The sequence below is a fragment of the Anas acuta genome, chromosome 11 (genome assembly GCF_963932015.1).
Source record: "Anas acuta chromosome 11, bAnaAcu1.1, whole genome shotgun sequence".
Lineage (NCBI taxonomy): Eukaryota > Metazoa > Chordata > Aves > Anseriformes > Anatidae > Anas > Anas acuta.
The window spans coordinates 9,670,689-9,691,355 of record NC_088989.1 but is presented as its reverse complement, the minus strand read 5'-3'; the positions used below and the strand labels follow the sequence as shown (position 1 = coordinate 9,691,355).

Genomic DNA, 20,667 nt, shown 5'->3' with positions numbered 1-20,667 from the left:
CGCCCGCTTTACCCAGCGGCCGCCCCGCGCCTGGCGCCGCCGCCGCCGCCTCCATTGTTGCGGCCCGGCCCCGGCGGCGGGGGGCTTGAGAGGGAGGGAGGGGGGGGAGGGGGGGGCGGTGTGTGTGAGGCGGCGGGGGGGGGGTGTCCGCCATGGGCGTGGACTTCGACGTGAAGACGTTCTGCCACAACCTGCGGGCCACCAAGCCGCCCTACGAGTGCCCGGTGGGCTCGTGCCGCAAGATCTACAAGAGCTACAGCGGCATCGAGTACCACCTCTACCACTATGACCACGACCACCCGCCGCCCCCGCCGCCGCCTCACGCCCCGCCGCGGAAGCACAAGAAGAAAGGCAGGCAGGCCCGCGCCGCCAACAAGCGCTCCCCCAGCCCCTCCGAGCCTTCGCAGTCCCCCGGCCGCGAGGTGCTGACCTACGCGCAGGCCCAGCGCATGGTGGAGGTGGACCTGCACGGCCGCGTGCACCGCATCAGCATCTTCGACAACCTGGACGTGGTGTCCGAGGATGAGGAGGGCCCCGAGGAGGCGCCCGATAACGGGAGTAACAAGGAGAACGCCGAGGGGCAGCCCGCTGCTGCTGCTGCTGCTGCTGCCGCCGCCTCCGCCGCCTCTGCCGCAGCCGCCGCCACGGCGCCCAAGGCGGGCAAGCACAAGAACAAGGAGAAGCGCAAGGACGCCAACCACCACCACCACCACCACCACCACCACAACGCCTCGGCTGGTGCAGCCCCCAAGCTGCCCGAGGTGGTGTACCGAGAGCTGGAGCAGGACACCCCCGACGCCCCGCCGAGACCCACCTCCTACTACAGGTACGGGCAAGGAGATGGGCTCTGGGCTCCGGGCTCCGAGCTCCCAGGGAGGTTGTGCGGCTCCTGGGGGTGGTTGGGGGGAGGTTGGTGTCCACACGCGCTGTGGGAGCTGGCCGTGGCCCCAGACTCGCAGCTCGCTGCTTTTGGGGGGCCTGGTGCCTGCAGGGCTCTTGGTCACTCTGTAGCCACTCACCAGCAGCCTGCTGGTGCCATGTGTTCCTTGCTGTACGACCCTACGAAGGAAAGCATGCTTCTGCCTTCTTCAGGCACCCCCCAGCACCGAGGTTTGGCTATAGGATGTGTGTCTGCAGGCTGAACGTAACCTCGTTGCCCAATGGGTTGCGGTAGCTCCGTGCCCCATGCAGGTTGGGTAAGCTCAGTGCCCCAAAACACGCAGGGAGCTCACTGAGCACCAAAATAACACCCCCACGGCCGCCTCTGCGCTCCCAGCCACCGCGCTGCCCGAGAACCTGGCGTCACAGAACAGCAAATCTGTGTGAAAAGGGAGCGAGCTCCCCACAGCGTGGTTGGTGTGATGCTGTGTGCCGGCTGCTGGAGCAAAACGGGGGCTCCCAGCTCGTTTCCCTACAAATCCTCCCCTCGCCCCCAGCTGGCAGCGGGCGGGTGGCTGGATTTAGGTAAACCCTGTGCCTTCTGGGCCTGTTTGCCAACAGGGCCGGTGCTGTTGTGCCTTGGGAACGAGGTCGCTGTCCCCAGAGCACCTGGTACCTGCTTGGTGGCTCATTGCACTGATGAGTCTCCAAGGCCCTTGGCTCGTTATCCTGCCTGAACGCCCAGCTGCCCTGTGCCAAGGGCGCTGTGGTTGCCACGCTGCTCGGGGGGTGGTGCCACCCCCTGCTCCTGCACGCCCCTGTTGTGTTTTTCCTGGAACATGTAAATGTTCCCTCACTGCCTGTGCCCTCACCCTCTGGTGCTGTCTCCCTCCAGGTACATCGAGAAGTCGGCGGAGGAGCTGGACGAGGAGGTGGAGTACGACATGGACGAGGAGGACTACATCTGGCTGGACATCATGAACGAGCGGCGGAAGACGGAAGGCGTCAGCCCCATCCCCCAGGAGATCTTCGAGTACCTGATGGACAGGCTGGAGAAGGAATCCTACTTCGAGAGCCACAACAAGGGCGACCCCAACGCCCTGGTGGACGAGGACGCCGTGTGCTGCATCTGCAACGACGGCGAGTGCCAGAACAGCAACGTCATCCTCTTCTGCGACATGTGCAACCTGGCCGTGCACCAGGAGTGCTACGGGGTGCCCTACATCCCCGAGGGACAGTGGCTCTGCAGGAGGTGCCTGCAGTCGCCCTCGCGGGCCGTGGACTGCGCCCTGTGCCCCAACAAGGGCGGCGCCTTCAAGCAGACGGACGACGGGCGCTGGGCCCACGTGGTGTGCGCCCTCTGGATCCCCGAGGTGTGCTTCGCCAACACGGTCTTCCTGGAGCCCATCGACAGCATCGAGCACATCCCGCCCGCCCGCTGGAAGCTCACCTGCTACATCTGCAAGCAGCGCGGCTCCGGGGCTTGCATCCAGTGTCACAAGGCCAACTGCTACACCGCGTTCCACGTCACCTGCGCCCAGCAGGCCGGGCTCTACATGAAGATGGAGCCCGTCCGCGAGACGGGAGCCAACGGCACCTCCTTCAGCGTGCGCAAAACCGCCTACTGCGACATCCACACGCCCCCGGGCTCCGTGCGCAGGCTCCCCGCGCTGTCCCACAGCGAAGGGGAGGAGGAGGACGAGGAGGAGGAGGAGGAGGGCAAGAGCTGGAGCTCCGAGAAGGTGAAAAAGGCCAAGGCCAAGTCCAGGATCAAAATGAAGAAGGCGCGCAAGATCCTGGCAGAGAAGCGAGCGGCGGCACCCGTGGTTTCTGTCCCCTGCATCCCCCCCCACAGGTACCTCCCGCTGCCCTCCCTGAGCTGTGGGGCAGTTTCTCCCTCTCTCGGTGTCTCCATCCTGCTCAGCACACGGGCGCTGCTGTTTTCACACTGGGCTTTTCACCTCCTTCCCCGGGGCTGCTCGTGGTTTCCTCTGGCGGCCTTGTGGAGAGGCGCTGAGGTGCGCAGCCCCGTGGAGGAGGGCAGGAAATAGACACTGCTGGTTTAACGTCAGCACCTGAGCGCAGCCATTGGGGTGCGGGGCCACCCCCCAAAAGGAGCTCAGCACCCTCCAGGCCTTCGGGGGGCTCCCGTGGGGCAGGAGGGCAGGGGGTGGGTGCTGCGGCTTCGCTCGGCGGGAAGAGTTCTTGCAACGTGCACGGGCAGGTCGCTGCTGCAGGGCTGATGGCTTCGTGCCACCGCCTGCTCGTGTGCTAACCGTGTGGTAGCCTCGCTCGCCCGGGGTTTGCTCTCCAAGCAGCGCCTCTCCTCCCCTGTGTGGCTGCGCTGGCAGGCTGGCTGGAGGCTCTGCCTGCTGCTGGCGCGCTCGCAGCGAGCCCACACTGAGATGGAAGCTGTTAACCTCACCCCAGGCCTTCCTGTTGGGATTAATTAATCTTCGAGGGCCGCCGCCAGAATGCCAAATGCCTTCCTGCAGGAGCCGAGCGTGGCCAGCGATGGCAAACGGGGCCGTTCTCGGCTGGGGCTGATGCAGGTGGGGTCACCCCACGCTGGCCCTGCGGGACGTGGAGGCACGGGGCCCTTTCCTCCACCCCCAGCTGCAGGGATCTTGCCAGCCCTGGTGGAAGTGGCTGTCCCAGTCCCTTCAGGCTCCCTGCCATTGTGGAGCAGGAAAACCCCTTTTGTTTGGTGTCTGGGCTGTTTGGGGTAGCCCTTCATTATCTCCAACAGCAAGCTCTGTTCTCCTCGAGCCTGCCCTCCCCTCCTCGGGCCTGTTCACACCACAGGCTCCTGGGGGCTCCGCCGCTTGTCTGGTGCCGGCTGAATGGGGCCTTTGTCATCTTGGGTGGCCTCTCGGTGCCAGCATAATGAGCCGGGTGAATCGGGGCCGTGCGGGGGCCGCAGGGAGCTGCCGAAGGCCCAGCTGCTGACAGCCCCGTCTCGCAGCCCAGCCTGGCGCAGCCGGCCCCGTGCTCGCTCCCGAGAGGTGGCGGGGGGAGGAAGGAAAAGCGTGTGCAGGAGAGGGGGGGCTGAGTGCCTTCTGCTGGCCTCCTCGGGGGTGCTGTGCCCCGCACGCCGTGGGCACGCAGGGATTCCTGCCCTGTACAAGGCTCCGAGGAGCTCACGGGTGGCCTCGCTGCCGCCTTTCCCCAGCGGAGGCTTCTGCAGCAGCCAGATTTGCCCCGCTGACGGGCTCTGTGGTTTGTGTCCCTTCCTCAGGCTCAGCAAGATCACCAACCGTCTAACCATCCAGAGGAAGAGCCAGTTCATGCAGCGGCTGCACAGCTACTGGACGCTGAAGAGGCAGTCCCGCAACGGCGTCCCCCTGCTGCGCCGCCTCCAGACGCACCTGCAGTCGCAGAGGAACTGCGATCAGGTGAGGGCTGCCTTTTGGGGTGCTCAGGGGCATCCCGGGCTTCCACGAGTGCTTCCTGCGCCTTCGGAGCTGCGGGACGGGGGGCAGAGGCCAGGGCTCCACCTCCCAGCTGAGGAAGGGGCAGCCCCAGCTGCCTGCTCTCGCTGCTTCCCCTCCGCTCTCGGCGCTCAGAGATTTGCCAGGCGGAGACGCCTTTGGCAGGCTGCCACGGGGAAGGGAGGGAAGCCTGCCCCGCTGTGCGCAGGGAGCTCGCTCCTCCCGCCCGCCCGCGGCCGGCAGCTGGGACAAACGTGGCAGCAGCGGCTCTGACCCGAGGCCGCCGTGTCGGGGGGCATCGAGAGGGAAGGCCGCTGAGCTCCAGGCGTGGTCTGGACAAAACCAAACCTCACTGTGCCTGAAACCACTGCGGGAACGCTCCCTGTGGGTGCTGCTTCCAGCGTGCTGCCTGCCTCAGCCGTTAGTCAGTGCTTCGCAGATGTGAAGTCTCTCGTGCCAGAGGACCATTTTTCTTCTGGCTCCCCATCTGAGTCGTTCCGAGCCCTTTGAAGACCGTGATCAGGCGGAGGTTTCTCCTGCCTTTACCCCCTCTTTTTTTTTTATTTGCTGGAGAAGGCCTGAAACAGCTTCTGCTCATCCTTGGCTACAGCAGCAGAACAAAAGTCAGCATTTTGTGGTGCCCCAGAAGTGAAGGTAACCAGAGCTGCGTTCCCGTTTTGCCCTGGTGCCCTTCGCTGGAGCTGTGAGCAGCTGCCCAGCCCCTGGCCGTGTTGGTCTGTGGTCCTGGGCGGCTGCCTGCACTCGGGTACATTAGGCAGAGCATTTTTAGAGGTTTGTGTGCCCAGTTTCCGGCATCCTAACAGCCCTTAGATGGTGAGCAGGGAGCAGGTACTGAGCTGTGGCCAGCAGCTGGACCGTTTCACACCACCAGAGAAGCAGGAGCCTTACTGGGACAGCCGGGATTGCCGGCTCCCTGCGCTGGGGAGGAGCCCTCGCAGGCACTCAGGGATGTGGAGATGGGAACACCTCTGCTAGGGGCTCACGGTCTCCGATGTTCCCGCAGAGAGACACGGAGGATAAGAACTGGGCCCTGAAGGAGCAGCTGAAGTCCTGGCAGCGCCTCCGCCACGACCTGGAGCGCGCGCGCTTGCTGGTGGAGCTGATTCGCAAGCGGGAAAAGCTCAAGAGAGAGACGGTAACGGTCACCCGCCCTCCTCAGGGTGCTTTTTGGGGTGGGCACGAGCACGGGCTCCCCGGGGCGCAGGTTGGGTGCCCACTGCCAGCTGCAGGGTCCCCTCAGGTGCACTGTGCCCTGCCCCGGCAGCTCTGCACAACAGTGGCTGCTGTGCAAGGCTGGCGTGGGGGGCGCGGAGACGGAGAGGAGGTGCAGGCGGTGCCCCTGCGGGGTCCCCTCGAGGAGGGCGGCCTCCTGCAGCAGCGGGGAGAGGTGGCACCGTCCCTGAGGGGCGCTCAGCGGTGCTCCGTTGCTCTGTTTCAGATCAAAGTGCAGCAGGTGGCGCTGGAAATGCAGCTCACGCCCTTCCTCATCCTCCTCCGCAAGACGCTCGAGCAGCTGCAGGAGAAAGACACGGGCAACATCTTCAGCGAGCCGGTCCCTCTGTCTGAGGTAACAGAAATCTACGAAGTAAGAACCCCCTCCCCCAGATTTCTACTTCACTCAAACTTGTCCCTCGCTCGTGCCACGGGCTGCCCACGGGGGGCTGTGCTCCAGAAGCGCCCCTGGGCAGCCTGCTGCTGGCTCGCCCGGCCCGGCACCGCTCCCGAGAGGGGGTACGTGTGTGGCACTGCCCTGCCCCCCTGGGTCAGCCAAAAGCCTGGCAGCTGGGCTGGGAGCTGCTGCTGGCCAGGAGCACCGCGCTCAGCTCCTCTGCTTGTGTTGCTGGTGACTCCCCGGTGTCAGCGACATGTCAGGGGCTTGTGGCACGGAAAGGCAGTGCCAGAGCTCGGGCCCGAGGCAGGCGGCGTGCTCTGACCTGTCCTGTGAAAGCCTTTGCTGGGGGACAGTGAGCATGGTTTGATGGGTTAGACCCCCAGATCGTCACCGCTGGGGGCAAGGGGAGTGATTGCTGAGCGTGTCATCGATGTGTCCCTGCCTGGGGAGGTGGGAGGGGGGCGTTGGTGCTGCGCAGGTGGGCACGGGGGTGTCTGTGCTGTGTGTTGCCACCCGCAGCCGTCGCTGCCACCTGGGCCGTTCAGCTCCACGTGTCCACACCCACCCTCACCCCCGGGGGCTGCACTTGGGGTTCCTCCTCCTCATGGGAACGCCTCGTGGCGTTCTGGATTCCCACAGCCTGGAGAGGAGGGGATGCTGCCCTTAAAAATGCTGCCACGTGGGGCTGAGCACAGCACCCGGACTGCGTGGCCTGGAGGTCTTACTGCCCCTCCAGCTGTGCAGGCAGGGGGCGCTTCCAGAGGTGTGTTGGGGCAGGGCACCAGAGCGCGATAGCTGATGGCTCTAACCACTGTTTTATTGGAGCAGGAGTTGCTGGCAGGGGGCAGCGGGCTCTAACCCCGGGCCGTTCTCTCCTGCAGGTGCCGGACTACCTGGATCACATCAAGAAGCCGATGGATTTTCAGACAATGAAACAAAACCTGGAGGCCTATCGCTACCTGAACTTCGACGACTTCGAGGAGGATTTCAACCTGATTATCAACAACTGTTTGAAATACAACGCCAAAGACACGATCTTCTACCGGGCAGCCGTCCGGCTGCGGGAGCAGGGGGGCGCAGTCCTGCGGCAGGCTCGCCGGCAGGCGGAGAAGATGGGCATTGACTTTGAGACAGGCATGCACTTCCCTCACTGCGTGGCTGTGGAGGAGCCTCAGGTGCAGGATGTCGATGACGGTAGGTACTCGGCCCCCGTCCTGGGGTACAGGGGCTGCTCAGAGCTCAGCCCGCAGCGCTCGGGCACCTGGGGCTGTTCTTGCTGCCTCTCCCAGGCCTGTCCCTCGGTTTCTCTTCCTGCTCTTGGTTGGAATCAGCCCCCCAGTGAGCTGCTGAGGCTGCTGCTGGGTGCAGCCGGGGGGCCTGAACCCCTCAGGTTGGTGCCTGCTCCTCCCTGCTCTCCCTACCTGCTGGCTTTGCTGGCTGACACAGCGAGCTCCTGCTGGCTCCGTGCTGGGCAGCGGGGAACACCACCAGAATAACTCGCCTGAGAAGGGCACTTTTAGGGTCCTCTTCTCCTTGGGAGAAGGGCTGGGCGTGGAGCAGGGCCTCAGGCAGTCAAACTTCCCTACTCTCTAATGCTTCATGGTCCCTTTGGCTCTGCTGTTTCTGCTGCACCCTGTTACAATCCCCTCATTTTTCTGCTGTGCCCTTGCCCTGGCTGATGAGAACCCTGGCATTCCCCGTGCTGCTGATCAGCCCGCCTTCCCCAAGGGGTTTGCTTCCAGCAGGGCTCCTTCTCTGGGTCTCTGAGGGTAACCTGCTGTGCTCACAGGTGTTTGTACTGTGTACACTATTTCCCTCCTGAGGGGGAGCCCCGTGCCCTTTCACGCAAAGGGTCTCCGAAGAATTCCCGATCTCTTTCATCCACCTGCCCCTCTTTGTGCCCCCAGACGACGTGCGGCTGCTGCTCTCGGAGAACCAGAAGCACCTGCCCCTGGAGGAGCAGCTGAAGATCTTGCTGGAGCGGCTGGATGAGGTCAACGCGGGCAAGCAGAGCATAGGACGGTCCCGCCGGGCCAAGATGATCAAGAAGGAGATCACGGTCCTGCGGCGAAAGCTCGCTCACCCCCGCGACCTGGGCCGAGACGGGCTGGAGCGGCACAGCTCCTCCGCCAGGGGAGTGCTGCAGTCGCACAACCCCTGCGAGAAGGACCTGCAGACAGACAGCGCTGCCGAGGAGAGCAGCAGCCAGGAGACTGGCAAAGGTACCGCCCCCTCCAAAATGCTGCTGGGTCCCGGGGAACCACGGGGAAACACCTCTGGGCAGGCTGTCTGGTGGAGCAGCCACCTTCCAGGTGTCTCCCAGGACAGGAGGGCTGTGCGGGCAGCTCCACGCGCACGCCGTGCCTGTAGCTCCTCCTCAGAAGCAGGGCAAGTCGCCTCTCGGGAGGATTCCCTTTTATCCCACCCCACGGGGGAGTCCTGTGTCTTCTGCAGGGCATCCCGTGGGGGTGGTGGCCCCAAATCCCTGCAGAGCACAGCATCTGCACATCCCCGGGCTCCCCGCTGGCAGCTCCCCAGTGGGGGATCCGAGGGTGGTGGAGCCCTGCTGGGTGTTTTGTCACCAGCTCTGCCCGCAGCAAGGAGGGGAAGGCAAAAGCGGCCACCTCCTGTGCTGGGAGCAGCCGCAGGGCTGTGTGTGGTGCTCAGTGCTCATCTGGTGAGCTTCTGTGTGGCTGTGGGACAGTTCCTGAGCCACGAATCCTGTCCTTTCTGCCGCTGCCACGTGTCCCCATCAGGTCCCGCGGGCTGTGGCTGATCCGTGCCTTCTCCTCCCCCCTGCAGGTCTGGGCCCCAATTCTTCTTCCACCCCAGCGCACGAAGTGGGCAGGAGGACCTCAGTGCTCTTTTCCAAGAAGAACCCGAAAACCGCAGGACCCCCCAAACGCCCGGGACGTCCCCCGAAGAACCGAGACAGCCAGATGGCTCCCGGCCACGGCAACAGCCCCATCGGCCCCCCGCAGCTCCCCATGATGGGCTCCTCCCAGCGGCAGAGGAAGCGAGGGCGAAGCCCCCGGCCCAGCTCCAGCTCCGACAGCGACAGCGACAAGTCCACGGAGGACGCTCCCATGGGTGAGCACAGCACCCACGGCCCCGGGGGGAGGCTGCCCCAGGGCGCTGTGCCCTCGTAACGCCCTCCTGGGCCGTTCTTTTCCCCAGACCTGCCCGCCAACGGATTCAGCAGCGGGAACCAGCCGGTGAAGAAGAGCTTCCTGGTGTACCGCAACGACTGCAACCTCCCTCGGAGCAGCTCCGACTCCGAGTCCAGCAGCAGCAGCAGCAGCAGCGCTGCCTCGGACCGCACCAGGTACCTCACCCCGGTGCCCCTGGGAGCCAGGGGGCGGCTGAGCCGTGGGGCAAGGTGTGGGAGCCCACCTGCCCCTTTCCCTGGGGACAGCGCCCATAATTGTGGCCTCTACTCCCAGATGAAGGGGGCTGGGGGCCCAGCCTGGGTGTGAGCAACGCCGGGCTGCCTGCTGTAGCTCTGCCGAGCTCCCGGGGCTGGCTGGGGGAGCTCTGAGCCACCCGTGTGGCCCTCTGGAAGCGTGACCGCCGCTAACAGCTCCGCTCCCTCTCTCAGCACAACGCCCTCCAAGCAGGGCCGGGGGAAGCCCTCCTTCTCCCGCGTCAACTTCCCCGAGGACAGCAGCGAGGACACGTCGGGGACAGAGAATGAATCCTACTCGGTGGGCGCTGGGCGAGGCGTGGGGCACAGCAGTAAGTACCGGCACCTCCCAGCGCCCCGCCTGCTGCCCGGCATCGCACGGAGGGGCGCAGCTGAAGCCCCTCTCCCCCTTTCTCTTGGCGCAGTGGTGCGGAAGGGCATCGGCCGCGGCGCGGGGTGGCTCTCCGAGGACGAGGACTCCTCCCTGGACGCCCTGGATCTGGTGTGGGCCAAGTGCCGGGGGTACCCGTCCTACCCGGCGCTGGTGAGTGGGGCTCCCCAAATCCTGCGCCTCCCCAAATCCTGTCCTGGCACCGAGCCGGGTCTGGGGGTGGGGTGGGAGGTGGGATTACAGCGTCCCCGAGGAACGGGGCTGGTCTGTGTCATGGCTCGCTGTCAGAGCTCTGTCCCCTGCCCCCCGCCAGATCATCGACCCCAAGATGCCGCGGGAGGGCATGTTCCACCACGGCGTCCCCATCCCCGTGCCCCCCCTGGAGGTGCTGAAGCTGGGCGAGCAGATGACTCAGGAAGCGCGGGAGCACCTCTACCTCGTCCTCTTCTTCGACAACAAGCGCACTTGGTGAGGCCCGGGCGGGGACGCGGGGTTGAGGGGGGTGCCTCTAAGGACTCGAGGGTGGGTTGAGGTGGGGGGAGGGTGAAATAAACCCGCGGGGGGGCGGCACGCAGCCGCCCGTAACCCTCAAACGAGGCGTCCGCCGGCTCCCCGCAGGCAGTGGCTGCCCCGCACCAAGCTGGTGCCCCTGGGGGTCAACCAGGACCTGGACAAGGAGAAGATGCTGGAGGGCCGCAAGTCCAACATCCGCAAGTCGGTGCAGATCGCCTACCATCGCGCCATGCAGCACCGCAACAAGGTGCAGGGCGAGCAGAGCAGCGACTCCAGCGACAGCGACTGACCCCCCCCCGCCGCCCGCCCGCCGCACCGGGCCCGCCGCAGCTGGACTGCGCCGCACCGGGGAGGGGGGGAGAAACTGGGGGGTGGGGGGAGTGGGGGGGGGGGGAGAACCAGGCCCGGGGCCGCACCCCCCCCCCTCCTCCTCTTCCCCCCGTTTTTTCCCGTTGCCCGCCCCCCCCCCACTCCTCTCCCGGTGCCGGCGGGGCTGTAAATACTGTACAGCCCTGCCCCTTAAATTATTCCCCCGGGGGGGGGGGGGGCGGCCCCGGCGCCGGGAACGTGTTTGTAATTTATTATTTTGGAGGAAAGGAAACAAAAAAAAAAAATCACAGACAAACGAAATGCTGGCGGGGCGGGGGAGGGAGGGGGGGGAGGTACCGGGAGGTTGGGGGGGGGGCGCACCGGGACTCAGCCGCTTCCGGGGCTGGGCCAGAGAGAACGGAAACAGCGCCGAGGGGGGGGCGCTGTGCGCGCCTGGAGGAGCTCCATGGTGGGGGCGCAGGGGGGGAGCGGGACTGGAGGGGGGGGAATTCGGGGAGGGAGGCTCTGTGGGGTGGGAGGGTGCTGGGGGGGTCTATGGGGGGCAGGTCTGGGGGGGGAGATGGGGGGCTGGGGGGGGAAGAATTGGGGTTCAGGGGCTAGGAGGGGAGGAATTGGGGCTGGGGGGGATTGGGATTTGGGGGGGCTGGGGGAAAGTGTGGAGGGCTGGGGAGGGGTCGTGGGGCTGTGGGGCCAGGGTGGGAGGGGGAGTGCTGGGGGGATTCTGGGGCTGGGGGGAGGAATTGGGGAGGGGGGAGTCTGGGGGGAAAATGGGGATGGGGGGGTCTGGGAGGGAAAAAAGGGGGTCTGGGGAGCCAGGTTGGGGGATGTGGGGGCATTACACAACAGGGAGGGGGCACAGAGGGAGGGGGCCACACTATAGGGTGCAGGTGGGTGTCGAGGCAGCACCTGACCCCGCTGCCCCCACGGGCAGAGGGGCGCCGCCATCCCCCCCCCAGCCCCCCCATGGCTCTGCGGGACGCCCCCTCCTCCTGCCCGGCCCTGTGGCGCTCGCTGCGCTGCCCGGCGGCCGAGCTGCGCCTGGACCTGGTGCTGTCCTCGGGGCAGACGTTCCGGTGAGCCCACGGGGGGGGCTACGGGGGGGCTACCGGGGGTCACGGAGCCCGTCCCGATGCCCGGTGCCTGGCAGGTGGCGGGAGAGCAGCCCCGGGGCCTGGACGGGGGTGCTGGGCGACCGTGTCTGGACGCTGGTGCAGGAGCGGGACCGGCTGTGGTACACGGTGTACGGCGAGGAGCCCCCCGGCCCCCACACCGACGGCATCCTGCGGGAATACTTCCAGCTGGACGTGGGGCTGCCGGCCCTCTACCGTGCCTGGGGGGCGGCCGACCCCCACTTCCATAGGGTGGCCGGCGACTTCCCAGGTTGGGCAACCCCATGGGGTTGGCGGTGGTGGTGGTGGCACCCACCGGGGTGGTGGTGGTGGTGGTGGCACCCACCGGGCCCCCCCCCCGTGACCCCGTCCGTGCCGTAGGGGTGCGGGTGCTGCGGCAGGACCCTGTGGAGTGCCTGCTGTCCTTCATCTGCTCCTCCAACAACCACGTCGCCCGCATCAGCGCCATGATCGAGCGCCTCTGCCAGGCCTTCGGCCGCCGGCTGTGCCAGCTGGACGCGCGGCCCTTCCACGCCTTCCCCTCCCCGGCAGCACTAGCAGGTCCCCCCCATCCTTGACCACCCTCCTCCCACCCAATTTGGTGTCCCCGTCCCACGGCCCCGCTGTCCCCTCGCAGGCGGTGACGCCGAGGCCAAGCTGCGGGCGCTGGGCTTCGGCTACCGGGCCAAGTACGTGAGCGGCACCGCGCGCGCCATCGCCGAGGAGCTCGGCACCGAGGGGCTGCACCGGCTGCGCGCCGAGCCCTACGCCGAGGCCAGGAGGGTGCTGTGCGCCCTGCCGGGTGTGGGGACCAAGGTGGGTGCCGGAACGGGGATGGGGACGTGGCGTGGTGGCGGTGGGGGTGACGGTGGCACGCGTGGCAGGTGGCCGACTGCGTGTGCCTGATGGCGCTGGACAAGGCGGAGGCGGTGCCGGTGGACACGCACGTGTGGCGCATGGCGCGGCAGCACTACGGGGCCGTGCCGGGCGCACGCTCCCTGACCGCCCGCGTGCACCAGGAGATCGGTGAGGGCCCCAAAACGGCGCTCAGAGCCCCGCAGCCCCATCCCTGAGCCCCCCACCCAGGGCTCGGAGGGCACGGGCTGAGCCCCCTCCCCATGGCTGGCTCCGATCTCCCCGCAGGAGACTTCTTCCGCGGGCTGTGGGGACCCTACGCAGGCTGGGCGCAGGCAGTGAGTACCCCACCATGCTGCCCCACACCCCAAAACCCATCTGCCCCCCCCACCCCCCCCAGGCTGTGCCCCCCCAGCACCTTGACCCCCTCCCCAGGTCCTGTTCTGCGCCGCCCTCCACAAGGGGCAGGATGCGGCCGGCAGCGGGAAGCGGGCCAGGAGGGGCCGGGAGAGCTGCGGGGACAAAAAACCCTAAAAGAGGGCCACGAAGCCCTAAAGGGGGATCACAAAGCCCTAAAGGGGGTTCGCAAAGCCCTAATGGGGGGCGCAGGGGCAGGGCCGTGGCTGTGCCCCCCCCCCCACCCGCTGTGCGCCCCGGGGAGCTGCTGGCGCCGAGGGAGCTGCTGGCCCCAGGGGGGCCGAGCCGAGCTGGGCGGCTCTCGCCTGTTTCCTTTATTACAAGCAATAAAATAGAAACATCCATTTGGAAAATGCGCCTGGAGCATGCCGGGGGGGGGCGGAGTGGGGAGGGAGGGAGAGGGCCCGGCTGGAGCCCCCCCCTCCTTCCCCCCCCAGCCTTGGGGGTGCTCCTGGGAACTGCCCCCCAGCCCTGCGCAGACCTCGGCTCCAAGCCTGCAGGGGGGCAGCCCCCTCCCCAAAAAAAAAGGGGTCCCTCCCGGGGCCGGCTGGCAGCAGGGCAGGGTGCCCCCCCCATGGTTCTGCCCCAAAAAAGGAGCAGATGGGGGGGGGAGAGAGGGGGTTTTTGGGGTCCGTGAGGCTGGGCACCCCCCTGCCTCAGCACCACAGCCTGTATCGGGGGCAGGACCCCCACGGACCCCCCCCAAAACGCCCTGCCCCGTCCAGCTGTGCCCCCCCCCGGCCCCCCAGCGCCGAGCTGTGCGGGTGGGGGCCAGGCCCTCAGTGTGGGGGCAGCCGGGGGGGTCTGTTCGCCAGCGCGCGCTCGCAGTCCGACCCTGCTGGTGGGGAGGGGGGACACAGGGTGAGAGCCTGGCGGCACCCCCAGACCCGTGGGGGTGTGGGACGAGGATTTGGGGGGGGGGGAAATAGGGGAGGGGGGCTCAGGGCTCACCGTTGCTGGAGGCCCCCCCCAGGCGCTGGCCGTGGCAGGGGCTGCTCAGCGGGGGCTGCGCGGGGCCCTCCTGGCTGGTTCCCAGCTGCAGCTTCCTCATGTGCCGCACCACGGCCGTGGCGTTGAAGGCTTGCTGCCGAGCGCACGGTGTCCATCACCACGTCCCAGCACCGCTGTGTGCCCCCCCCCCCCGCCCCGTTATCCCCCCCCACCCCCAGAACCACCCCCCCGGCCCCGCTCACCTTCCACTTGCTCTTGGCGAAGTTCTTCTTGATCTGCTCGCTCACCGACTGGTGGATGTTCTTGTCCAGGGCCGTGTCCCCAGCAATCCTGGGGTAAAAAGGGGATTGGGGGGGGCCTAAATCTTCAAGGGGGGGGCTGCTCCCCCCTGGGGAGGGAGCTTTGGGGGGAGCCCCCCCCCCCAAATCCTTACCAGGGGTGCTGCAGGGCTTGCTCGCACGTGAAGCGCTTTTTGGGGTCCTTCTCCATCAAGTGCCTGATGAAGTCTTTGGCTGGGGGAGGGCACAGAGCAGCTGTGAGAGCCCCCCCTTTATGCAAACCGCCCCCCCACCCTCTGTGCCCGGCCCCCCCGGCTCACCCGAGTCCGAGATATCGTCCCAGTAGGGCGAGTCGAACTCGTACTCGGCCCGCAGGATCTGCTCGAAGAGCTTGGCATCGTTCTCATCATAGAACGGGGGGTACCCGCACAGCCTGGGGGGGGGGACGACAACACAGGATAAGGGGGGGGGCTCGGCAACCCCGGGCAGCCCCAGAAGGACTTGGGGGGTGGGGCTCACAGGATGTAGGCGATGACCCCGATGGACCAGCAATCCACTGCCTTGCTGTAGGGCTTCTGCGCCAGCACCTCGGGGGCTGGGGGAGAGACAGGGGGTGGGTGGGGGGACCCCAAGTTGGATGGGGGAACCCAGGGTGGGTGGGGGGTCCCCAAGGTGGGTGGGGGACCCCAGAACGGTACCGCGGGGAGCCCCGCAGCCCCAGGGGGCTCACCCACGTATCCGGGGGTCCCGCAGGCGGTGGACATGACGCTGCCGCAGCCCTCGATCTTGGAGAGCCCGAAGTCGCTGATCATGATCTTGGAGTCCTCCTCCAGGCTGTAGTACAGCAGGTTCTCGGGCTGCGGGGTGGGGGCGGCAGGGCCGGGTGACACCAGGAGCCCCCCCACGCCCCCTACACCCTGTTTCCCCCCCCCCCCCCCCCTTTTCCCACCCCCCCCTCACCTTAAGGTCTCGGTGCACGATGCCCATGTCGTGCAGGTACCTGACGGCATCCAGGATCTGCCGGATCAGGGCGCTGGCGTCGCGCTCGGTGTAGAAGCCCTTCTCCACGATGCGGTCGAAGAGCTCCCCCCCCGACACCCTGCGGGGCCGTGGGACACCGTCAGCCCTTCCCCTGGGGTGGGGGGCAGCCCCCTCCCCACCCCGGGACCCCCTCCCCAACCCCCGGTGCCGGCACTCACAGCTGCATGATGAGGTAGAGGTGGCTGCTGCTCTCGTAGATGTCATCCAAGGCCACGATGTTGGGGTGCTTGATCCTGTTGGGGGGGCGATAAGGGGGGATTAGAGGGGTCAGGATGTGCCCCCCCCCCAAAAAAAAAAAAAAAGCAGCAGGCTGGCAGGGCAGGGAGCAGCCCATGCCCTGCAGGGCACCGCGTGCCGGGTTATTTCGGGCGTGCTGATAACGCCCTGATGGGATGGGTGCCGTGCCGGGGGGGCGCAGCACGAGGTGTGTGCCCCCCCCCGAGCCCCCCCGAGCCCCCCCTACTTGTGCAGGACGGCGATCTCGTTCTCCAGCCCGGCCTCCTTCCCCTCCAGCGCCTTCTTGGCGATGCACTTGATGGCCACCAGCTTCTGGGTCGCCTTCTCCTCCGCCAGGACCACCTCGGAAAAGGCCCCCCTGGGGCGGGAGGGGACGGGTGAGCCCCGGGGGGGGGGGGGGAGAAAAGGACGGATGGACGGGGGGGGGACACTGCCAGAGCTGCCGCGCTGCCATTGCCATGGTGACAGGCAGAAAGTCCGGCTATTTATAGGAGAAAGGCGAGCAGGAGCCGCCCGCTGGGACGGACGGGCCGTGGGACGCGGGCACTGACGGTGCCGGGGTGCTGGGGGCACCCCATAACCCCCCCACCCCGCTGCTCGTCCCCTCCCCAGGGCCGGGAGGGGACGGCAGCCCCGGGGACAGCCCCACAGTGGGACCCCCCCACCCCAGCCCGTACGCCCCCAGGGTGCCGTGGGGGGACCCAAAGGTGCCCAGGTGGGGCAGGTGGAGGGCAGGGCGCGGGTGCTGCCGTGCCCTAATCCCTGCTGTAATTAACCCGGTAATCCACCCTAAGAGCCTTACGGCACCCAGGCGGCACCGGGTGCCACCGCGTGCCCCTCGGGGGACAGGGACCCGCCGGGGTGGCACCCTCGGATGGGGGGCACAGCGTGGCACGGCGTCACAGGGCAGCCAGCACTACCCCCCCCACATGTCCCCATGTCCCCTGCCTGTCCCCACACCCCCCTGCCCGTCCCTTTGCCCCCAGCCCAGCCCCACAGGTGCCATCCCGCGGCGGTGGCACCCGCCCCGTGCCAATATTTGAGCTGGCGCCGCTCCAACCTCCCCCCCCCCCCTCCCTCCCCACCCAAGCCAGGCTCGGTGGTGGCAGTGCCAGCTCCGGTGCCACCTGCGACTCACGTGCCCAGGACCTCTCGGAAGTCGTAAATTCGGTGGATGTCCTCGGTCCGCTTCTTCCAGCCGGGCCCGTCCCGCCCCAGCGGCATGGTGGCCTGGGCCTGCGGGGGGGTGGCACCGGGTGGCACCGGGTGGCACGGGGGGGGTGACACGGTGCCACCACGGCTGCGACCCCACGGGCACGCTGCCTCGGTGCTGGCACCCCACGGGACGCGGTAACGGGCGGGACGGGTGGCAGGGCGCGGGGACGCGGGGACTGCGGCCACCGGGGAGGTCCCCGTGCGCTCCCGGTGCCGCGTGGGGACCTCCCCGGGGATGCCCGGGGCGCGGCTGCTGCGTCCCGCGTGGGCTCGGGGCGCTGCCCACGCAGATCCCGAGTGGGGCAGGGTGTGTGGGGGGTCCCCACGCGTGGCCCCGCCGCCCCCTCCCCTCCCTTCCCCTCCGTGTCCCCCCCCCCCTCCCCGCCCTTACCGACGGCCCCGGCCCCGCGCGCAGCGGAGCGGCGGCGGCGGCAGCTCCGGGCACGGCGCGCCGGGAGGCCCTGACGTCACGGGGGGGGGCGGGGGCAGCCCCCACCCAGCCAATGGGAGGCCGCGGGTGGGGTGCCCACGCGTGACCGCGGGCCGGGGGGGGGCGGCTGCGGGGACACCGGGGGGGACACCCCACAGCAGGGACCCACCCCGGGGAGCCGGGGATGGGGACACCCCGCGGGGGACGCACCCCACGGGGGATTTGGGGCACCCCACGCCCCCCCCTTATTGTCCCCCCCACACCCACGCGTGTCCGCAGCCCCCCCACGGAATCACACTGCTCATACCGGGCTCCTTTTATTGCCTGCACAAACCCACAGGTACAGCCCGAGCCCGCCGCGCCCCCTCCCCAAAATCCGCCCCCCCTCCCCGGTGCCGCCGCCACGCTGCTGCCCCCACGGCCCGTGGGCAGCTCCCACTCGTGTCCACGCGGAGCTGGCCGTGGGAGCTGCCCCGGGTGTCCCTCCGAGGCCAGGCACCCCAAGAACCAGGGGAGCAGAAGCCACCAGGGGGCTGTGTCCCCCCCCCTCCCAGGGACACTTTGTGGCCCCCGTGCGTCACCTCCGTGCCCCAGCTCCCGCCCCGGTGGCAGCAGCAGAGCCGGGCACGGAGCAGGACGCGCCCCTCAGCAGCACCCTGAGGTGCTGGGTGGCACGGTGCCATCACACCCCCTCTGTCCCCAGCCCACGGGTGACACCGTGGGGACCGCGGGCACGCCGGGACCCCGCAGGGGACAGGGGACAGGGCCACCTCCTCGTCCCCGTGACAGTCAGCTGAAGGCGCTGGGGGTGCCGTGCTGAGCGCCCCGCTACCCGTCCAGCAGCTTGAGGATGCTCTCGCGCTCCTTCAGCGTCTTCCAGGCCTGGTCCTTCTCCTTCTTGGTGGGCGTGCGCTTCTTCTGCCGCGCCGCCATGATCTTGCGGAAGGCGTCCATCACCTCGTTGTCGGCCATGCGGACGCGCTGCCGCAGCTCCTGCCGGTGCAGCTCCTCCTTGGCCAGCCTGGGGACAGGACGGGGGGGTCACTCCCTGCCCGCTGTGTGTCCCCCCCACCTGCCCGTCCCGTCCCTGCCCGCGCTCACCGCAGCAGCTCGTGCTTCTTGGCGCGGTTGTGGGCGCTCAGCGCCTTCAGCTCCGCCTGCCTCTTGCGCAGCTCGGCCAGGACCTCGTCCTCAGAGTCCTCGGCGGGCCGGTCCTCAGACTCCAGCAAGCCCTGCGCCACCAGCTCCTCCTTGATCCGCCCCTCCAGGGACTTGGTGTGGGGCACGCTGCGAGGGGCAGGGGGCGGGTGCTGAGCGTGGGGACGACCCCAATGCGCTGCTACCCCCGCGTCGCGTCCCATCGGGGCGGAGGAAGCGCCACGGATGGCTCCGAGCCACCCCAAACGCTCACCTGAAGGGTTTGTTCTGGCTGCGGGGGGATGTGCCGGCACCGTCAGCTCCCGAGTCCTTGCCGGCGATCTCGGGGATGGGGGAGTCCTCCACGGGGGAGATGATGTTCTCCTGGAGAGCGGGGAGCAAGGAGGGGAGGGTCACAGCTGGCCCGGCCGCAGCCCCGCGGGGCCACCGCAGCCCCCAGCCCCCTCACCTCCACCAGGGCCTGCAGCAGGCGCTGCGTCAGGGGCCCGAAGGGACACCCGTCCTCGGGCTGCTCGTGCTGCGCCTCCGACTTCTTCAGCAGGGCATCGACATCTGCCGGGGGGGAAAAAAATAATCAGCAGCGGGGCGGAGGCAGCTCTGGCTCTGCAGAGGCTGGGTGCCAACCCCCCAAATCTCTCCCTGCAGCCCCCAGCCCGTTGTGCCAGGCGGGGATGAAGGCACCTTTGGTGTCCAGCTCGGTGAGCGGCCCCAGGACGCCTTTCTTCTTGTCGGCAGCGGCTGCAGCCCGGGCTCCGTCCTTCTGCTCCTCCAGCAGGTCCTCCTGGGCCCAGCGCTGTGAGTAGTGCTTCCCCAGGGGCGGGATCTGCGGGGACAGGCGGGGGGGGCACGCTCAGCACGGGGCTCGCGGCCCCTCCAGCCACTGGGGAGGGGGGCTGAGGGGGTGGTGAGGATGAGGAGGGGCTCCTGGCCAAGGAAGGAGATGATCAAGGAGAGGGGGCAGGAGAGTGGGTGAGGGATGAATGGGGTAGGGAAGGGGACCCGGAGCTCCTCACCTTGTAATGCTCGGCCTCATCCTCGGGCGGCTTGAGCAGCTCCTCCAGGACTCGGACCTCCTCGTTGGTGAGGTCGGCGCAGTACGGCTCCACCGACGCCCAGAACCTGTGAGGACGGAGGGGACAGGGGGGTGAGGGGACCTGCGGGGACACCCGGGGGGCTTCTCCCCCCCTGTGGGGTGAAAGCAGCAGGGATCCCGGTTTGGGGCACCTGTTTGGGGCATCGTTTTTGGGAATCCGGGGCACTTCGATGGGGTCGTCCTGGAACTCGTACTCCGGGATTTTGGGCTGCAGGTTCTTCGATTTGGGCCTCCCGGGGCCGGGCCCGGTGCCGTGCCCCCCTTTGCCCTCCAGCTTCTGCTTCTTGGGCTTGCCGTGCTTGACGGAGGGCCCCACATCGTGCTCCTTGCTCAGCTTCAGGAACCGCCGGTCACCCTTCTTGTCCTGCCAGTCCGTCAGGATCTGGAAAAAAAGAAAACGACCCCGCGGTGGGGAATTGTGTAGGGGCACGGAGAGAGGGGACACGGGGACTTCAGGACTGTCCCCCCCCAACCTGCGTCTCGGCCTCCAGCACGCGGAGGCGGCGGCTGGCGGAGGAGAGCAGCGTCTCCAGCTCCAGCTGCAGCGTGTCCAGCTCCTCGATGCCGATGCCGTCGTCCTCGGAGCGGGCCAGCACGGCCGTGTAGCGCGGGCACACCTTGCCGTGATCCACAGACTTGAAGTCGTGGAACTGCAGCGGGCAGTCCTTCAGCTCGCTCATGGTGCTGCTGGCACCACCGGGGGGGGCGGCACCGGGGGGAGGCACCGGGGGGGAGCGGGGGGATGCCGGTAGCACTTTGATGGGGAACCGGGGGGGACCAAGGGGTGCTGGGGGGGTGATGAGTGGGGCTGGGGGGCACCGAGGGGTAACGGGAGGGCACCGGGAGGGAGCGGGGGAGGGGGTGAGGGGAACCGGGAGGGAATGGGGGGTGGGGGGGGGGGACCGGGAGGCACCGGGGGGGCACCGGGGGTTACCGGGAGGCACCGGAGGGTAACGGGGAGGCACCGGGGGGGAACGGGGGGGCCTGAGGTGCACCGGGAGGGATGCACGGGTACCGGGGGGGCACCGGGAGGCACCGGGGGTTACCGGGGGGTTACCGGGGGGTTACCGGCGGTCGTCGGAGGGGCACCGGGAGGTACCGGGGGGGCACCAGACGGCACCGGGGGAGGCACCGGGGGTCGTCGGGGGTGCACCGGGGGTTACCGGGGGGGCACCGGGAGGTACCGGAGCGGTACCGGGGAGCACCGGGTGAGCACCGGAGGGTCCCGGGGGGGGCACCGGGGAAGCGGCGAGCACCGGAGGGCAGCGGAGGGCAGGGGCTGGGGGCGGGGGGGGGGCACCGG

The 20,667-nt window shown here is 68.3% G+C and overlaps 4 protein-coding genes across 7 annotated transcripts; 2 read left to right on the top strand and 2 right to left on the bottom strand.

The window, feature by feature from the left end:
• Window positions 1-101: 101 nt before the first annotated feature.
• Window positions 102-10,782, top strand: BRPF1 (bromodomain and PHD finger containing 1). 2 transcript variants are annotated; one of them, XM_068694973.1, is made up of 13 exons: window positions 102-826; window positions 1,775-2,734; window positions 4,118-4,274; window positions 5,335-5,466; window positions 5,770-5,916; window positions 6,825-7,137; window positions 7,851-8,165; window positions 8,746-9,033; window positions 9,121-9,268; window positions 9,542-9,678; window positions 9,772-9,890; window positions 10,051-10,205; window positions 10,356-10,782. In XM_068694973.1, the coding sequence occupies exons 1-13, from the start codon at window positions 153-155 to the stop codon at window positions 10,537-10,539; spliced, it is 3,729 nt and encodes a 1,242-aa protein (XP_068551074.1). In that variant the 5' UTR covers window positions 102-152; the 3' UTR covers window positions 10,540-10,782. The 2 variants fall into 2 exon arrangements, with proteins under 2 accessions (XP_068551074.1, XP_068551075.1); XM_068694974.1 differs by having other exon boundaries at window positions 103-826; window positions 5,770-5,898; window positions 10,356-10,779.
• A 740-nt stretch (window positions 10,783-11,522) lies between these two features.
• On the top strand, window positions 11,523-13,661 carry OGG1 (8-oxoguanine DNA glycosylase). Of its 2 annotated transcripts, none has more exons than XM_068694979.1 (7): window positions 11,523-11,653; window positions 11,728-11,960; window positions 12,071-12,250; window positions 12,327-12,505; window positions 12,574-12,715; window positions 12,833-12,882; window positions 12,960-13,661. In XM_068694979.1, the coding sequence occupies exons 1-7, from the start codon at window positions 11,544-11,546 to the stop codon at window positions 13,596-13,598; spliced, it is 1,533 nt and encodes a 510-aa protein (XP_068551080.1). In that variant the 5' UTR covers window positions 11,523-11,543; the 3' UTR covers window positions 13,599-13,661. The 2 variants fall into 2 exon arrangements, with proteins under 2 accessions (XP_068551080.1, XP_068551081.1); XM_068694980.1 differs by having other exon boundaries at window positions 12,980-13,314.
• CAMK1 (calcium/calmodulin dependent protein kinase I) lies at window positions 13,261-17,191 on the bottom strand. 2 transcript variants are annotated; one of them, XM_068694984.1, is made up of 12 exons: window positions 17,075-17,191; window positions 16,607-16,704; window positions 15,695-15,826; window positions 15,390-15,464; window positions 15,151-15,289; window positions 14,921-15,047; window positions 14,710-14,785; window positions 14,511-14,623; window positions 14,346-14,424; window positions 14,155-14,242; window positions 13,913-14,045; window positions 13,261-13,799 (listed from the first exon to the last, which is right to left on the bottom strand). In XM_068694984.1, the coding sequence occupies exons 2-12, from the start codon at window positions 16,690-16,692 to the stop codon at window positions 13,741-13,743; spliced, it is 1,107 nt and encodes a 368-aa protein (XP_068551085.1). In that variant the 5' UTR covers window positions 16,693-16,704; window positions 17,075-17,191; the 3' UTR covers window positions 13,261-13,740. The 2 variants fall into 2 exon arrangements, with proteins under 2 accessions (XP_068551085.1, XP_068551086.1); XM_068694985.1 differs by having other exon boundaries at window positions 13,261-13,796.
• A 223-nt stretch (window positions 17,192-17,414) lies between these two features.
• Window positions 17,415-20,093, bottom strand: TADA3 (transcriptional adaptor 3). The gene is made up of 8 exons (XM_068694981.1): window positions 19,838-20,093; window positions 19,496-19,746; window positions 19,285-19,390; window positions 18,953-19,094; window positions 18,720-18,823; window positions 18,525-18,634; window positions 18,215-18,400; window positions 17,415-18,134 (listed from the first exon to the last, which is right to left on the bottom strand). The coding sequence occupies exons 1-8, from the start codon at window positions 20,042-20,044 to the stop codon at window positions 17,942-17,944; spliced, it is 1,299 nt and encodes a 432-aa protein (XP_068551082.1). The 5' UTR covers window positions 20,045-20,093; the 3' UTR covers window positions 17,415-17,941.
• Window positions 20,094-20,667: the final 574 nt, after the last annotated feature.

What these genes read in the sequence shown, in the direction of transcription:
- CAMK1 (XM_068694984.1), bottom strand. Translation starts at nt 16,692, where the DNA reads ATGCCGCTGGGGCGGGACGGGCCCGGCTGGAAGAAGCGGACCGAGGAC. An exon ending in TTCCGAGAGGTCCTGGGCAC is followed by an intron (nt 15,827 to 16,606) that starts GTGAGTCGCAGG and finishes CTCCCGCCCCAG; the next exon opens with GGGGGCCTTTTCCGAGGTGG. An exon ending in GGGGTCATCGCCTACATCCT is followed by an intron (nt 14,624 to 14,709) that starts GTGAGCCCCACC and finishes CCCCCCCCCCAG; the next exon opens with GCTGTGCGGGTACCCCCCGT.
- TADA3 (XM_068694981.1), bottom strand. Translation starts at nt 20,044, where the DNA reads ATGAGCGAGCTGAAGGACTGCCCGCTGCAGTTCCACGACTTCAAGTCT. An exon ending in AAAAACGATGCCCCAAACAG is followed by an intron (nt 19,391 to 19,495) that starts GTGCCCCAAACC and finishes CCGTCCTCACAG; the next exon opens with GTTCTGGGCGTCGGTGGAGC. An exon ending in ATGAGGCCGAGCATTACAAG is followed by an intron (nt 19,095 to 19,284) that starts GTGAGGAGCTCC and finishes CTGTCCCCGCAG; the next exon opens with ATCCCGCCCCTGGGGAAGCA.
- BRPF1 (XM_068694973.1), top strand. Translation starts at nt 153, where the DNA reads ATGGGCGTGGACTTCGACGTGAAGACGTTCTGCCACAACCTGCGGGCC. An exon ending in AAAAGCTCAAGAGAGAGACG is followed by an intron (nt 5,467 to 5,769) that starts GTAACGGTCACC and finishes GCTCTGTTTCAG; the next exon opens with ATCAAAGTGCAGCAGGTGGC. An exon ending in TTCGACAACAAGCGCACTTG is followed by an intron (nt 10,206 to 10,355) that starts GTGAGGCCCGGG and finishes GGCTCCCCGCAG; the next exon opens with GCAGTGGCTGCCCCGCACCA.
- OGG1 (XM_068694979.1), top strand. Translation starts at nt 11,544, where the DNA reads ATGGCTCTGCGGGACGCCCCCTCCTCCTGCCCGGCCCTGTGGCGCTCG. An exon ending in CTCCCCGGCAGCACTAGCAG is followed by an intron (nt 12,251 to 12,326) that starts GTCCCCCCCATC and finishes GTCCCCTCGCAG; the next exon opens with GCGGTGACGCCGAGGCCAAG. An exon ending in CCGCGTGCACCAGGAGATCG is followed by an intron (nt 12,716 to 12,832) that starts GTGAGGGCCCCA and finishes ATCTCCCCGCAG; the next exon opens with GAGACTTCTTCCGCGGGCTG.